Here is a 17,990-nt window from a genome sequence, read left to right on the forward strand (position 1 = left end):
TTCTGCTGAACAACTCCAACAAGTGCTATGTACTCACCAAAAGAGAACTTGGTTGCCCTTGTACCTCTCATAGCGGGCACTTGACGACATTATTCTGAAGGAAGAGGAAGAGAAGTTTAATTTCAATTTTAATCCCCAAAGATCATAAGCCATTCATTACCACATTTCAGTAAAATCACTTTCAGGCTCTAAGACCTCAAATTCAACTATTTTTTTTTTGTTCTAAACAAAGTATGTGCTTAACCAGAAAATTCAAATTATTACGGTGTTCCTCATTATCCAAACAGGTAACATACAGCATGTTCTCTAAATGTTTAAATCACTCCCACACATTGGAATTACCCATAGCAACAGAACTGAAGGAACTAAAATACTTCCAAAGCGGTTTTTATGTTTTGTTGGCCTTCCATTTTATGGATTCTGAGATCATCTGAATGTCTGAAGCATTAAAAAGCTTTTGTAATCTGGAGTTAAGACAGGGCACTGTCTACACAGTCTTTTGTAGGCAAATGGTAGTAAGCTCTGCCTTCCTTCTTAGAAGAGCTAATTCGTTTAGAATCTATGCCACATTATTTGCAGTGACTTAACTCAGCAATGGATTAGGCCAATGCTCTGCCACCTCAAAGTGCAGGCAAACAAAAGCTCTGCTTATCTCCACAAAAAGTCATAGATGTAAGTGTGCTAAAAAACACTAACTGCAGAGTACTTCACCTTAGCTGATGTTCTCTGAAATGTGAGAGTATGTCCAGTCCATGAAGGAAAGAACAGATAGTATTCAAGTCCTAAAAAGAAAGAGAAAAAAAAAAATACAAACATAAGCAACCTCATTCACATCTAATCACTCAGTGTTACTTTTCAGATTCTGCAATAAATTACACAGAATTATACAAAGCCCAGATTAATAGATAGGTCAGGACACACACAGATTTGAAGAACCCTGTCTACACTTGAGCTGTGGAAATGAAAAGAGTGACATTCAACTGATGCATAAACACTGACCTGAAAAAAAAAAGATTTATTAAATATATCTCTGAAAATATTATTTATGGGAATGGATACAGCAGCAAGCAACACGTGGAAGAAGATAAATAGAGCAGGCCTGTTCACCCAAGGTCAAAAATTGTTGAAACCTTCTCAGATCTCTTTAAAGAAGAAATTTTTTAAAAACCAGTGAAAACCTAAGCCACTCTACAGGGTGCAGAGAACCACCACAGTACCTTTTCATAGCAAAGGGGTTATGTTTAGAGAGGAAGAACTCTTTCATGTCCACCTCAGACCTAGCTGGCAGGCCCATTACAAACTACACCATTCTACTGCCTCTCTTGCTTGGCCCAGTCCATGTCTAGAGGGAACATCAAAAATTACTCTTTGGCAAAGATGAAAACAATAAAGCTTTAGAGGTCTCTCCCTCCTACTATCACTAGTCAGCACCACATCAGTGTCATCCACTAGCAACCACAGAAACAAAAATATTAAAACATGAAGATTATTTTGCTTTATAAATTGAACTTTACACAGAAGCTGTAATTAGGAGATACAGCTGTTTAAACTTCTCACCAGACAGAATCTTCTTCAGTCACAAAAATATCTGTGCTGATGGTGCAGACCACATGGCAGGGAACAGCTCACTAGGGCTATTCATCACTTAATTTACTGTCCTGAACAGGTGGGCTGTTAGAATCAAATACATGCACAACAAAATCATTATACATCATAGAGAAGTCTCTCCAGCTTGGCCTTGGAAAGCATGTTCTGAATTTTCAAGTGCTGCATTTATACAGTGTTTACAAAAGATAAATCAGTATGAATGCTGGCCTCAGAATTTACAATGGATTTACTTCAGAAAAGTTCTTTGGCTTCATAGTCCATGTTTAGCAATATAACAGATATAGACTGCTGTATCAAATGAAAGGTCAGATGTAATTGCAGACCATGTAAAACCAATAAAACTCTGAATTTTTTTTTAAATGCCATTACCAAATCCTATGAAAATTAAACAGAAGGCCTGAATTTGTAACACATTTATAAAGCACTCATTTCACACAGTCCAGTATCATTTTAATCCTCCAAGCTGCCACAAACATGATTTTATTAGTGAAATATCCAGGAGCACTAGCTATGGATCAGACTTCAAACACACCACAGCCTGTCTGAGGTGGGCACCTGGCAGCCAAAGGGTCATTTCAGGTATCCAACAGCTCCATTACTGAGCTTTCCCTGTTTCTGAGCAGGGAACGGCCTCAACTTCTCCACCTGAAAGCATCAGGCACAGAAATGCAGCAACTATATACTCAGAGCATACAGGAGCTTAGTAGTTAATATCTGACTCCCAGGCCAAAAGAAGAACTGTAAAAGTTGGGTAGCCAGGAGGGAATCATTATTGGGTATTAAAATTAAAGCTGAATTTTTTAAGTCTTCATAACTCATTATGTCTATGTAAGTTTTCCTACATTTTCCAGTATTTTTTTACATAATTGGGACTAAGATGTAACGGAACATCTTGAACATGTTTTAGATAAACAGTTCTGTAGTTATGAGTTACAGAAAACTGTAAGCAGAACAAGAGCTTATGTTCCCATTTAATCACAAAGCTTTTAACTTCTGCATATGAAAAATGCACATCCTGACTTGTAAATTATTCTCTACAACTCCCCAGAATGCAGTCCCTTTGCAAGTTCACTTGGCCTGGACTGACTCCTTGCACTCCACCTGCAGCACACGGGACTGCTGTACTGACCTACTGAAGGAGCTTGATGAACAAACAGTTGGTCAGTTAAAGAGATAAACATTTCCTTAAAGGGATACATATCTGGAAAGCATCCCCCAACTCCAACTTCATCTGTTGCGATGAGCAGCAGCAGAAGGAACAGCTGAGCAGAGCACAGCAAAGGGAAGGCAAAGGCTCCTATTCCCTCACCCAGCAGAAGGCATTTAACTTATACTGCCCACTATTACTGTTCTGACGTTGATAAATGTAATAAACTACATGATTAATGTAACTCCCTGCCCAGCCAGGTGACACATCAACAAGCTAAACACATTGGCTACTCACACAGCAGTTTCTGTAGGTGGTTTTAAATCAGGATCTGTAATGCTTTCCCTAAAAATACCTGACTTTTAAAGCCCCTCTCCTAGTCATGCAGAGCAGGTGATTTTGGGTGCCACTGAGAAAAGAGCTAGCTCAGCAATCTCCTGGGAAGGGCTGCAAGGTGCCTCTTTCTGCCAGTGCATCGAATGTACCCATCCAATGTGTCTTCCATGTCTTGGTGAAAAAAGCCTTTTTTACTTGTTTAAATAGATACAGCCAGGTAGAATTCCTCCTCTCCCTCACATGCCACTTCAGATTCTAACAAGAGAGGATAGAGTAACATGTGTTGTATATATCCCAGCTTGTCCCAATAAAATGAAAATTACTTATCAGTCATAGTTTGTGAAGTTTTCTTCAACATTTCCAATTCATTTCAGACAAAGTGCTTAAAATAGCACTGAAATAACGTTTGACATGCTGTGTTTAGAGACTCATTCTGTATTTTTGCTGGCAAGGATCAATTAATCTGAGGCTGGCCAGAGATGGGCAGGGGCTGTGGCCACCTCGTGGGCAGAGGCTTAAGTCCAGCTGCACCACACTCCCTAAAATCCTCCTCCAACAGAGCTGAAAGCATTTATGTCTCTAACTCAAGGTTTACAACAGCTTCTAATACAATTTTCAGTTTTATTTTTAAAAACAGATTTATGTCACCACAGCAGCTATAAACAGTGGACAAGCACATAACCTCAGTACAAAGGGTAGAGATAATTTTCATAGATACTTTCAGATACTCACTACAAAAAGTGATGCCAAAGGGCAACACTCAGCACCATATCAGCAGAACACAAAGCTTTTCCTGGAATTTTAGAGCCCCTTTCCATATCCTTCCTTATAGTCCCTTTACTTACTTCTTTCTGTCAAAATCCAACCGAGACACAATTATTGATGAAACACAATTTCTTCACATGCTGTAAACCGAAGAACAAGATCAGTATGATTTTATTTTGCAATCTTCTCTTCAGAGCTTTTCATCAGCTGAAACAATAGCTGAAACTGAACCACAGGATCTACCTGCAAATGCTATACCCACACAGATTCTTCTCTCTTTGTCAAAAAGCAACCTTAACTAAGGTTATTTACGGAGAAAGTAACTCACATCATCTATCCACCTAGCTAAAACTGCAGCTCCAGTAACTCAAGGGAAGGTGGGAAACTGGGCAAAGAATAATCAAGCAGTTGTTAATCCTGTTAGAAAGGAGATTTTCTATACTATAGAGAGGAAATATGAACACTGCGACTGCAGTGATCCTGCACTAAGCTGCCTGGGACAGATCATTCTTTGCCTCCAGTTCTCACAGCAGATGTGTTTAAAAAAGCAGAGGACATCTGTGTCTTCAAATTCTTCCCATGACGGAATACACTCTAGAAAACAGCGTGTGCTTCAGCAGCAGTGCAGAAACCAAGGGATGGCTCTGCAGATGACGCCGTTATCACAAAAGCATGGCCACCAGCAGCCTCAGCTTCCTTCAGCACCAGTTTTTATCATCTCCAGCACACACATCCTTCCAGCAAAAAGCTTAACCAGCTGCTAAACCAAAGGTGGTATAAAACACAGAGATTTTAGTAACAATATCATATTATATAAATACATATTCTTTTATGGTAACATCCTCATCCCAATATAGTTTGAAGTGAGCCACCTGAATACCCAGACCACTTCTCATTTTCCCTGCCAGATGCTAACTCTCAGAGATCCCATAAGAGGGGAAAATAAAAGCAGCATCAACTGAAAGCTCACCACACAAAAGCAAAGCCACCAGCTAACTACCACCATCACTCATTTATCCCAAAACATTTCTTTGAAAGTAATTTGCTTCTACTTTTTTTTTGCAAGGGTGGTGAAAAATTAGTTTCTTAATTGTTAAGATGTAACTTTTTAAAACAAAGAAGTAAGTACAGTCAGCCAGAAAAATCATCACAAGAATATAATCCAAACTCAGAGTTGCTGAGGAAGTGGTGATCACCCTTAATTTCATTATTGGCATCTTTTCAAAATATGACCAAGATCTGGATGCTTCTGAACAAGCACCACAGTGCAGCAACACCAACGATAAGCAAAATTTGCAAGCATGCATCATTTCATTTTGCTTCACCCTCTTCTCACCCAATCTCTGGCTTTTAATCCAATAAGCAGCTTTACAAAGCTTGGAATTAAGGCTCCAGGGGAACAACAGTGGTCTCGAACATGGAGTTCAGACCACAAAGTTTCCCAATCAACAACTCCAGCGAGCACAACTGTAATTCCCATGAGCTGCATCCAGATGCTTTAAGTCTGCAACAAGGTCCAGGACAAATCCTCCTGCAGTGTTAAAAGCAGGTAAAAGCAGTGTGATGCTCTGAAATGAGGATGAAATGACTGCATCAAAAGCAACTTTGCCCCTCAAAAACACAAACCAAAAAACTGATACTTCACTTTATGTGACCCCATCCAGGTGTTCCAGTAACATATCATTATTATTATTATACAGTGAACAGGAAATCTAGTCTAAGGAAAATAAATTGTTCTGAAATGACCTCATAGTTGCAAATTCTGATTAATCTCACGTAGAGACAACCTCTCTTTGTAACCAGGTATTAGGGATGCTGAGGAAGCCATAAATCCCCACAGACTCCTTTCAGCACTGCCTGTCATGTTATGTCCTTCATGCCAGCAGGGAGAGTCAGCCCAGTTCCCAAACAGCTGCATCCAGCCCCAGTCAGCCAGCACCAGCCATGGGACAGCTGCTCACTGCAGCAGGGCCAGGACTCCGGGATGCTCTCAAATCCCAGTGAGCCTGGGCTTCATAGATACCCAAGATCCACCCTGAACCTGAAACAAGGGATCTCAAAGAAAGCGGACTGGCAACTATTTTTCAGTCAGTCCAGAGTTTTCGACTGTCAGGGAACAAGAAAAGAGCAAAAACTTGCACCACAGCACCAGCACTTCAAAGCCGCATGTAAAACCAGCTGTGTCAGCAAGTTCCAGACAGATTGCTCTCACATGCAAACCTGTCCCAAAGAGCCGCACAAAGCCTGTCTCTCAATCCACCCCAAACACATTAAATTCCTGTTGCAAGAACATATGCTTGGCTCACTCGAGGCTCCCCACACCCAGCCCACACAGGCTACCAAGCCACCCAGGATTCCTGGGGTCACACACAAGAACCTGCTTCTACAGAAGCACAAACGATGACCAATGGTATTTTGCATCCGTACCTTTTCCAAGCTAAGGCAGTTGGCAGGATGCATATTTTATATGTTTCAGGGCAAACAAAATATTAGTATTTTCTAAAGATCTGTTAGAGGTTCAGCCATATTACTGAGAACATACTTCAGAAGAAACAGACATACATTTCTGCCTTTGAAACAACAATTAAACCATATGGCAACAGCTTCCTAAATTCCAGTGGCATTCAAAAAGACCATCAGGTACAAAATCCTCCAGGGAAGGAAGCTGCATGGTTGAAAGGTACCTTCCTGTTTGTATGCTGCTTAGCTGCTTCTCCCTCTTCAGTGCTGTGAGCAGAAACAAGGCTGGAAACAAACTCCAGCAGAATCAAGCACTCACTTGGTATCAGGACAAGGATTTTAATAGACTCTTGGACAATCTGAATTTCTCTGTATTAAAGTTATTTAAAGTGCCTAGTAACGCAAAAAGAGGTGATTCTTGGAGCACAGAGCATAAGTTGTGTAAGCTCTTAAGTGGGAGGCTCCCTCCAGCCCAATGCCTTAACTTGCTTCTCAGTGATTCAGCAGGCTCCTTATAGAGATTGAATGCAGCTTTTATTAGGGATCCTGTTAGGCTCAATAAAGACTTTGTCACCCTTGGGGGGATGTAGTAGAAGAGAGGAAATGTTACTCAGCACGGTTTATGGTCTTCATTGCTTCCCTTCCTGTTGCTTCATCGAAGGCTGGAATCTGCGCTGTTTCCTTTAGTCTCCGTTTAAGGCCAATTGTAAAAATAGTACGCCCAAATTCTTTCCCGATACTGTAATACCAGAAATAGAAATACAGAAACATGCTGTAGTTCTCTGATCCATATTTTACACACTCAGATAACTACACAGCAAACGCACCAACTTTATGGATGCTGGTTCAAGAAGCCCACCCTACACACTGTCAGCTACCCCCGAAACTCGTGGGAGGAGCAGTAAAATCCACTTAAACATATGTAACAGAGTGTACAGTTCCTAAACTAAAAGGAAGATGATGAGATGAACTGGAAAGCAACTCCTTCATCTTAACTTATTTACTGTCCTTGCTCAGTGGCATAGACATTGGACTTCAACAAAAATGCAAGCAATGCAATAGAATGTCAGCTCAGAGCTCTTTACTTAAAGTAACAGTTCCCTTTAAAGTAGCCTCCTATTTAGTTGGAGGCCACTTAAAAAACAAAAATAAAAATGAAATACAAGCACTGAGGCACTATCAGGGAAGAGAAAGGATGGATTAGTCAGTCAGACAAATGAAAATGTTATGAATGAAGGCTGTTAAAGTACCTTGCAGAGAATGACAGAGTTTAAGCAGCACTCCTAAGGAATGAAGCCACAACATTCCATGTAGGAAATGCCACCAACTCAAAAAGCCTAATTAAAGAACCTTTCATGGAACATAACAGCAAACTCCCATATGATCTTACTGTGTGCCCGAGACTGCACACAGTAACATTTGTATACAATAAACTGGTTCAACTACTTCAGAGCTATATTCCATTATTCAGACAAAATGGCATCTTTATACAGGATAAAAGAGATGAAAAGAGACTTCATTTCACTCTTGTAAACCCAAGAAGCAATTCCCATGCACAGCATCCATTATTAACAGTATAGCCACAAACAGAAAACTAAAATCTGGCTCTTGTTTTTGCAGATAGTAAGAAGTAACATTTGCACACTTAGATTTTTATCTTATTTTTTGTGAAAAAGTAGAAAGTCTCTCAATGGGGCCAATATAGTTTCCTTATATATTATTTTCTAATATTTCATTATAACATGCACATGGATACAGGCACAGACTTGCACTCCTAAGAATCAAACTGTCCTTAAGAAAATTTGGAAAAGCTGGATCTTTAAAAACAGAGACTTGAGAGCCACTATTACAGTTTATTGATAGACTGAAAATACCTCAATTCAGTGGCATACTTCTAAAAAGAAAATAAAAGAACTGAAGTCTTTCTATATGAAAATAAAACAAAAAGTTTCTCTACTCACCAATCGCTCCCCACACCCAATCCAGATAAACACCTTCCACCTCAGAACCCTGGATTATGTTGATATAGGACTTTGGTAGAAAGAGAAACATTTAAAGGAATGAGGGAGGGAAAATTTTATATTATTTTTACTGCTGTTTCATCACAGAGTCAGCATTTCTGGAACCCTGACTTCGCCAGAGGAAAAAAAAACTTCCTTTGGAAAAGCTGATTTTGCAGAGTGAAGTTCCAAGGGTCCTGAACTGGAGAGACAGAACATCAGATGTCACTGCTCCAAAGCAAGCAGCTCATGGAGAGTTTTGAGTATCTCAAGCACTGTTCAGCCCTTTTTACAGTTAAGAACAAACATACAGCTATGAAAAACTGCCTTCAACTAAAACATTACCATAAAGTTCCCAGACATACATTACTTAATTTTAAAATATCTTTCAGACTTACATACTGATAACAGAAAAACAAACTGCCTCAAAAACCCTGAGCTCCTGAAATTCAACAGGATGAGAAGCACAGAATATACAAAATTATCAAAGAGCAAGACTTTATACCAAACAGTTTTAAATAATACAAAGATCGTAAAATCAGCCTCCTAACCCAGGCTCTTGAAAAATCCACCCCAAAAATGGGCAATTTCAGGCTTCCAGTTTAATTAACAATTTGTTAGTCAAGCAGCTGACCACTTGTCAGAATTACCTTTCCTTCCAGAGGACAAGAATCCATCAAATAGCAATATTTCAGTTAAAACCTTTTGATCGTAACTCCAAAAACATCAGCTCCTCTGATTCACAAACTCCCTGCTCTTTTCAGAGGAAAAGTGTCAACATCTGAAATTTCTTCTTAAGAAAACAAGGAATTCTGTTAGGAAAGGTCAGAACACTGAAACATTTAGAAAAAAAAGAAGGTACATTCTCATTAAATAAGAAATTTGGTACGGAAACCTGGGGATGAGGAGAGAGGAGGTGGAGGATGAAATCCAAAGGCCTGTTCTATGCTTATCCATACTGGCAGTGAGGCTGAGTGCAGCTCAGACATGTTAAACACCTCAGTTGTTACCGACACATGACTTTGCTCTTACTGCAGAAAATGCTCTAGTTCTTGTTCTCTTTCCTCCCTCCTGGACTAGCAACTGCTGGTTCATATTTAACATATAAACACTCCATTGTCAATGTTTTCATCACGTTTTGCCCAATGTACCTTTGCAGCAAGTGAATGTTATAACCGAGCTCCCATACTACAGCTCAACAGGTATCTCATACAGAGAAGGACTGACAGACACAATAACAACACTTCACTGCAGGTTTTTCCATCATATTGATTGTCAGAGTTTTATACAAATGGGTAAGAATATTTATGATTTTTCTGTGTGTAATTTCTTACTTCTTTGTGAATTAAAGCAAGGAAAGATCATGTCTGTCCAGAAATTAAGTCCTGCTAAATAAATAATAGTGAAGGCAAAATGAGATCATTATCAATATTGTAATTTAAATCACCCACTCAGTATCTAGGTAAGGGAGAGGAATAAAGCTCTACTAAATGCCTAAAAATGTTTCGGTGCATCAGTAAAACAGGAAGAGAATGATGAGATTATAATTGGAGAATAAAATATCATACAAATGTAATGCTCTCCTTCAGTCTTTTTCAATAAAACCACTGAAGGAAAAAAGAAAAATCAAGCTCCAGATACTTTATTCCCATAATAATGTCATTATGAGCTATGAAGGAATTCCTGTAGTGGACAGCAGTAATATGATCACCAGTAATTACTTCTACATCCTGGTATTAGGATACCCAAGCACTAGCAAACAGAGCAATCCAAGAAAGTTACTGCAATGTATAGGAGGCGATATTTCTTAGAGAGTCTAAATTATCCGAATATAGATTCCCACAAATTTTACTACTGCCTCAACTACTACAATATCCTCTCATACACTGAGAAAGGTTAACATGCCTGTGTTCATTGTGCCCACACAGTAGCAGCAAATATACTTATATCCCTCACCAAAAAAAAAAAAGAAAACCAAACCAGAAACCAAAACCAGGATTAATCAGTAGCTCTTCACACCTTCACTCATAACAAAAAAATTAGCCAGATTTATCTCACTGAAACATTTGAATGCAAACCACCATGGCAAAACTCTAGGAACTGATGCTCTGCCACTTTAACATTTACCTTTGTATTTCTCAGCAATGCCTGTGCCATAAACCACAAGCTTACAGATTCAAACTGAGGAGCTACATTTGCATATGCATATTCATCTAGCTAGGTTTCAAGTTTGAAATCAAATCACATAAATGTCAGAGGTACAGATAACTGTGCACTTCCCTAGTCATTACATTGATCACTGATGCATAATGTTACAAAGGGAATAATTCTAATTAAGAAAATTAACAACTTCAACATTAGGAAGAACAACAAACAAGCATACCGTTAACAGACTGAATCAACCACAAGATAATATTGTTACTCAGGAATTTCTAGCTCCAAATCCTGCAGCCTACCCACCAGGCATCCAGCTTCACAAAGTGCAACAAACTTCATGACTAACATCCACAGAACTATAGATGATGCCAAGGAACTGCCTCCTCCACCTCCATACTAAAATCAAACACTTACTAATTGATAACATGTGAGACACAGGCTCCTTCAGCTGGGTTGTAGTATATGAGATGACACAGAAGCCTCTTCTTCTCCAATGAGCCATTCAATCCTTAAGCAGACCAAAAACTTTAGAGGTTACAATCAGCTTTGACTACAAAAATCAAAACAAGCCAATTCTACCTTTCTCATCCTAGGAAACCATGATCAACACAATTTGTAATGCAACACACCAGAGATTCCTCCAGCCTCTTGCTCCTCCAGTGTTAGCCAACCACAACCTCTATGGAAGTACAACAAACCCACTTTTAAATGAATCAAGGATCTCACCTAAAAATAAGATTTCTGTTTTAAGAGAGCAATACTACCATTATTTACTGATGATGAAAAAAAAATGAAACAAAAAACCCAAACAACTAATATTAAACTCTAAACTTAATCTGAGCAAAGTTGGATTTATTAGCAGTGTTGCAATGCCTTCCTTTAATATGCCAACTTTTGACTCATCAGCTCACATTAAAAGAGAGGATCCACACAGGGAGATGAAAGGCAATGTCTGGACACAGCAGCAGAATGCTGCAACAAATATTACACCACCACGATCTCTCGGACAGTCATGCCTGTGACTGCAACCACGGAGAACACACACTCTAGATCCCAGTCCCCCCAACACAGGAGAAACGGAAGGATCCAGTATCGCAGCTCAGACATTTTACACAATTACACTGAAAATTAAGACATCTCTGTTGTGTGTTTTCTTGGAAAGCTGTGCATTTAGAGTGTCTCAGCCTCCCACTCAGGCAGCTGGTCCATTGCAGCACTTACCAAGTACACTCTGTCCAAGGGCTAGAAGGAATGAACCTGTTATCTAAGGCTTCTCACTTTATTACATTAGCATTCAAAACCGTGAAAGCTATGTAATTATATTTCATATAAAAATACATTTTAAAAAAACGTTCTACTAGAGTCAAACTAGAGCTTGGGAAAAATCAAAGCAATATTACTATTCGCCATACGAAACACTGAAGTCCATGACCTCCAGATTTTACAGAGCCAGATTTGCTGCATTTGAGAGACCCAAACTAAACGCAAAGGAAATTCTCAATTTTTCTTAAAAACATGGTTGTACTCAGCTCTGATAGGTTATGAAGCACCTGTTACCTACAGGTCTGCTATACTCCATAATCACCTTCATCTACATAATGTGAACAGAGGGGAAACAAAACAGAAAAAAGTTCCTCTCTTTAGCCATGGACTTCACCAGGAAATGTACCCCAATGCCTCAGGAATTGGGCTGAAGTGGTAGGATGGTAGGCCAGATACACAAGATAAGAGATCGTTTCTAATGATCACACCAGCTGGATGATACCCTTTAATCCCTGCACGTCTGTTTGGAAGAACCAGAACAAGAAGACACTGACAGGCATCTTGTAAGTCACCTATAACGGCATCTGTAGAGGAGTTTGTTGAAGGAAGCCTTTCTATCCAACACAAGGGAAGCAGTAAATGTGTTTAACAGGAGGTCAGCAGTCTGACATAGGACTGCCAGTTTCCTTCCTACTTCAAATGGGAAACAGGAACAGAAACTTCTTCTGCAACAGTTGGAAAGAACAATTTTACTCAGCCAAATCAACACAGCCTACTGGAGGCTGGACATGTTACAAAGAACCCTGAAAATGCAGGATCAAGTAAATGAGATTTAGTAGAATAACCTCCCCACAGTATCTAGTGGCCACTGGCATGCACAACTCTTTGTGACAAGAGCATCATAAAGCTCCCAAAATTGAAGTGGAACAAAAACAGTACCATCACCTTTCAACACTAAACCCATGATACAGTTTACAAAGACAAACCTCGCTCCTCAACTCCCTCAAATACAAACTGCCAAAGTAAAAAACATAACAACAGCTCTGGAACTCTCTCTTTATAGGAATTTATATTTGGCCACAAGGCCAAACTGTATGTGCCTGCAACACAACACACCACCACAGGAATTCCTTCCCTCCAGACCAACAGGACCAACATTCAAGGTTCGTTAATGATCAGTCTTTGAAGGACGGACTGCTTAAATGTCAATGCTTTAATCAGGCACAAAAAGATTACAAAGAGAGCATCCCTCAAGGCAGTTATTTTTGTTCCATTCATCAAGAATTTGCTACACTCCTGACATGCTAAAAGCTAACCAATAATTAGCAGAGCTAAGGAACCTCAAGAAACCAGATGCAGAATGCTAACTAATTTGTGCATGCTTCCCTGAACTCAGGGTATTTCCAAAAATACTGCATTGAAATCATCAAAAGAGGAAGAAGGGTGTATCACAGTACCATCAAACAAAGGAAAACACTCTATATTTTAAGCCTGGAGCCATTGCAACAAGAAGACCTCCAAATTTTAGAAACAGCTTGTCTGGCAATACCAACATGAGCAGAATTCTTTTATGGCAGTATCGGGCCTCTTACAAGGAAGGGCATCAAAGCCCTGGACAGACTTTATCAAGCTAATCTCAATACACTTCTCAACAAAAACTCATTTCGCACATGCCTGGCAAAGTGTTTTGCACTTCCCTGCCAACTGGAAGCTTATCTGGAATGGTCCTGAGAAGTGTGCAGCTTCTTTGCCAGTGACAAGACCACCACAAGCCACCTTTTAATGCCAAGAGACTCACTTCCATCTGAAGACTTCCAGCTTTTTACATTCTTGGGATAGGAGGATCAGCCATTGCGCACCAGGATTATTAGACAGAGCCATGTAGTAAACAGCAGCAGTGTGTGATCAGTGCACTCAGCAGCACAGCAGGGATGTCAGACAGCTGCTTACAGATGTTTGGCTTCCTCGCTTCTGCTCCTCAGAAACGGGGCTGCCCACAAGCGGGCAAAACCTGGGCACAGGCACCTCAGTTTCCTCTCACAGCGCACATACACACAAGTTCCTTAAGGCTACTACTCTCTTACTATTTATTTTCACTGTAGACAAATATCCAGCTCTCCTTACACAACGTGACATAAGAAACAGTTTATTAAAATAAACATTACAGAGAACTCCTCTCTGAAGCTTATACAAAATAAGTTTGGGTATACTGCCTGAGGAGATTTTCTTTTGAAAAATTTTTTTTTTATAGTTACCTTTTTATTCACTACAGTGTTTTGCAGCTTTAATACTGTTTCTGTGAGGAATTTACCACCTACACATCCTGATTGCTTATCCTCCACCCTTTGCATTTTGGAGAACAAAAGCAGAAAAGAAATGTGTTTTTTTCCATTTGGCAACTTTTCTGAATGCCAAGTATAACTTGCAGTTCTCTCCCACCTCCTTCCACACCCTTTTCTGGCCCTTTTTCACTATTCTAGTATCTCAAAGTTCCTATTGCAAGGTCAGTAACAAGGCACTAGGCTCATCTTTTAGGTCAGATTAAGCATTGAAAAACACACTCTTACTACCTAACCAGTCCATGAAATAAGTTTTTTAAATTCAGATACTACAATAAGAAATAGCTTTGTAGAAAAATATTACATTACACATTTAAACTTTAATTCATACATGAAAACTTTTAGTTAAATTATCACTCCACAGAGGAAACTAAGTGCATGACCGTACTTCACAGGGAAAAGTATATATTAAAGGAAGTAAGTTCCAATAAAAAATTTCAAGACTTCACCATAATTTCTGGTTTTACTCTCAGGGCTGTCACAGCTGTCAATAAAATGAAAAAACAGTTTTTCAGGAACAGTAGAAGCAAGGACAGGAAAAGTAATCTTGGAGCAATAACTCTTCACATGCTCCTTGGCAGATCACTGGGAACAGCCACCCTGATACACTCTAACTCCACTTGCTCCTTTAACAGGGTTTATATGAAGCAGAAGTCATATTACCTTCTGGGAAGAACCAAACCAATCTTATCTTGGAAAGTTACAGGTATGAGTTTAGTTGTCCCCAGATTTCCATGTTTGCAGGCTGGGGAACAGAGAGGAAACACTGCAGGCACCACCTGCCCACTGGCACCAGCTGCGGCTCACAAGGTCCCCACAGCTGTTCTGGAGCACTGAGTGTCTTCTGTGACAACAATGGGCAGAAATTTGAGTCATTTTTCAGCCCCCTACAAGCTAAATTTACCACCACCTTACCATCACAGTTTAGAGAATTAGGCCTTGAAATATCTGATCAATACTAATGTATGACCTAGTCTGCACAATCACATCTGCTGAGTCCTATATCCTGCATTTAGTGTGAAGATTATCATGAAACAAGCTGCTGTGATCTCTGGGTTTTAGTTACAGTTACTCTGGCCGACAGCTTGAAAAATCTCTAAATACTGTCTGTATAAGTTTCTAGTACACTCTGAACCACACAGTGAAAACAGTGAGCTTGTTTTACAATCATCTCTCCAACACAAAAGCCTTGCTGACAACTATATAATCAGTCCAGAAAACCCCAGAACCACTGAGTGAATCTTCTAAAGACCTTCTTGGAACAAAATATAAAGAGTAGAAAGGATGTGCAGCCCTCTCAGGACATCCTAACATCCCCCTGAAAGCCTGAACAGAGACAGGGGCTGCAAAACAAACACCTCAAGGCAGATACAGGACAGCATCAATATCAGACACCAAACTTTCTGAACAAGATGAAGGAAAAGGGACGGAGACTTGGAGAAGACTTTGTGCTTTGAGAATAACTTCATAGGCAGATTAAGAACTTGATGAATTCTAGAGATGTTTGGTTAAATAGTCTTACCTACACTCACACCAGATTCTCAAATTCCTTCAACCAGCCAGCACTGAACCAAAAGGCACAATGTTAATGAAATCTGTGCTTGAGAATCACTCTGTATTAGGATTGCAACAGCAGCAGAAGCTTTAAAAAAGAAAACAAAAAAGCAATAAAAAGAGATCAAACCATGCCTGGACAACAGGGGCTTCAGACAAAGCTGCTCCTACACATACCAGACTCTGGGTGAATTAAAGAATGACACGAAGTTCTTCTCCTAGGTAACAAGTGACAGGATGCGAGAAAATGACCTCAAGCTGCACCAGAGGACATTTAGCTTGGATATTAGGAAAACTTTTTTCATGGAAAGGGCTGTCAAGCATTGGAACAGACTGCTCAGGGTGGTGGAAGAGTCACCATCCCTGGAAGCATTCAAAACAACTGTGTGAACAAGGCACTTAAGGACATGGATTAGTGGTAAACACGATGTTGCTGCTGGGTTCACGGTTGGACTTGATCTTGGAGGTCTTTTCCAAACTTAGTGATTCTGTGATTCTGTAAAAATACTCAAGAGCATTTCCTTTAGGCTGAGGACAGCTCTTCCAGAGGGAAGACACCGATGCCTGCCATCACCAATCAGGAAAAGTTCCTCCCCCCAGGTCTGAGAGCAGAATTCCTGCAAGCACCTCTGACCTATCTTGCTCTGCAGAGCCATCAACACACACAGATTGCGATCATCTTCTTTCCTCTCATACAAGAGTCATACGTGTAAGAGTGCCTTAGAATATAATTTCCTTTAAAATCCTTATTGTACATATATCTTGGAGAAAAGATATCTAAAAATTATATACACAAGGTGTGCAGCAGACACCCACACATAAACAGGTGCATAGACCAGTCACAGAAAGCAAGAGACACCGACACACAAATTACAAAGCCAAAATGTTTTGCTACCACTTTTGCTGTGGCCTTACTTCCTTCAAATGAACCCCAACGTGCAGAGGCAAGTTAGTTTAGGCAACAGCCTCTGACGTTTTTGTGTAACTACACACAAGAGATACAACATAACCATTACACTTAAGTAGGATGTTCGGATTCAACAATTCCACCAAGACTTAGACACAAGAAATGCTGGAAGGCACCAGCTGTGCTCATCAGCTCCATTCATTCTTCGCTGGTCCTGTGCAGGGACAAGAGCTGGGTTCAATAATCCTTGTGGATCCCTTTCAACTTAGGATGTTTTTTGATTCTAATACAATTCCTCAAGTTCCCCATGGTTAACTTGTAGCTCTTTCTCAGCTAGACCCAACTGCACTCACATTTCTTCATGTAAACTGGACTAGCACTGGGAATAGGTACACCACATGTTCAAAAAGGCTGAGCCAGTGCTTTAAAATATCCACTCACTTGTATCCCATAACAGAACCACATTCTTGCTCACCACTTCATTTCAGTGAATCAGAATTGGAAATTACATGCAGGAGACAAACAAGGATGGCAGAACAGCTTTTTACCTTGTGATGTGTAACTCAGTGACTCACTACACACAAATCCTCAACTTTCTGCAAACAATGCCAATACACATGAACCACTGTCCACAGGGTTTTTAGTGCACTGTAATTTCATCTCCTTTTTAATACATCTATGTTCTGGTGAGCAGACTTTACACTAGATGAAGGAATTTTCATTAGTCATGGCCCAAGAGCAGAATGAAACATGCAGGAAGAAAGGGCCAGGGCAGGTAACTCAGAATAACCCTTCCAATTCTGCGCAGAGAACCAAACAGCATCACTTGTCACAGACACAAAACATCTGTACACTTCTGCTCTTCCAAGGTGAGACACTGGAACATGGATGCCCCATCCCTGGAAGTTTTCAAGGCCAGGTTGGACTGGGCTTAGCGCAGCCTGGTCTAGTGGAAGGTGTCCCTGCCCATGACAGGGGGTTGGAAAAGGAGGGTCTTTAAGACCCCTTCCAATCCAAACCATTATGTGATTCTGTGACAAAGAGGTGAAAGACTCCACTGCACAGTATCAGCACAAGGAGAGGCTAAAGCATGCCAACCATTCTTCCCAGAGGGTGACAAGATGTTTGGCTTAGAGACACAGCTGTGAGTGACCACTACAAACAAAAACCCTACGGTCTACCCATACCAGGAAAAGCAGCAGCAACACAGTCCCAAGGACCCTTCAGAGAACCATATTTAAAGAAGGTATTTCAGAAACCAACATGATCCCAACCAGTTTTAACAACGCTGCTCCAAGCCAATCACAGAGACACTTACAGGAGCAATGTCCATGACTTTACACCGCAATGATAGAAGCATCAAATACTCATTTAACCAATGAAGAAGCCCTGATCATCCCTCAGCTGCCAGGGAGATCAGATACCACAAAGTCACAGCTATTAGATGGAACAAT

At 40.2% G+C, this 17,990-nt stretch overlaps 1 protein-coding gene across 12 annotated transcripts in view; it reads right to left on the bottom strand.

Moving 5' to 3' along the window:
* RAPGEF6 (Rap guanine nucleotide exchange factor 6) overlaps positions 1–17,990 on the bottom strand; it is a 123,456-nt gene that overhangs the window by 97,744 nt on the left and 7,722 nt on the right. For all 12 annotated transcript variants that reach the window (XM_032124585.1, XM_032124583.1, XM_032124578.1 and 9 more), the window contains exons 2-3: positions 712–782; positions 38–94 (exon numbers count right to left, since the gene is read on the bottom strand). In XM_032124585.1, the coding sequence (XP_031980476.1) occupies positions 38–94; positions 712–782 (128 nt within the window). The remainder of the gene's footprint in view (positions 1–37; positions 95–711; positions 783–17,990) is intronic.

The sequence above is a fragment of the Corvus moneduloides genome, chromosome 15 (genome assembly GCF_009650955.1).
Source record: "Corvus moneduloides isolate bCorMon1 chromosome 15, bCorMon1.pri, whole genome shotgun sequence".
Taxonomy (NCBI): domain Eukaryota; kingdom Metazoa; phylum Chordata; class Aves; order Passeriformes; family Corvidae; genus Corvus; species Corvus moneduloides.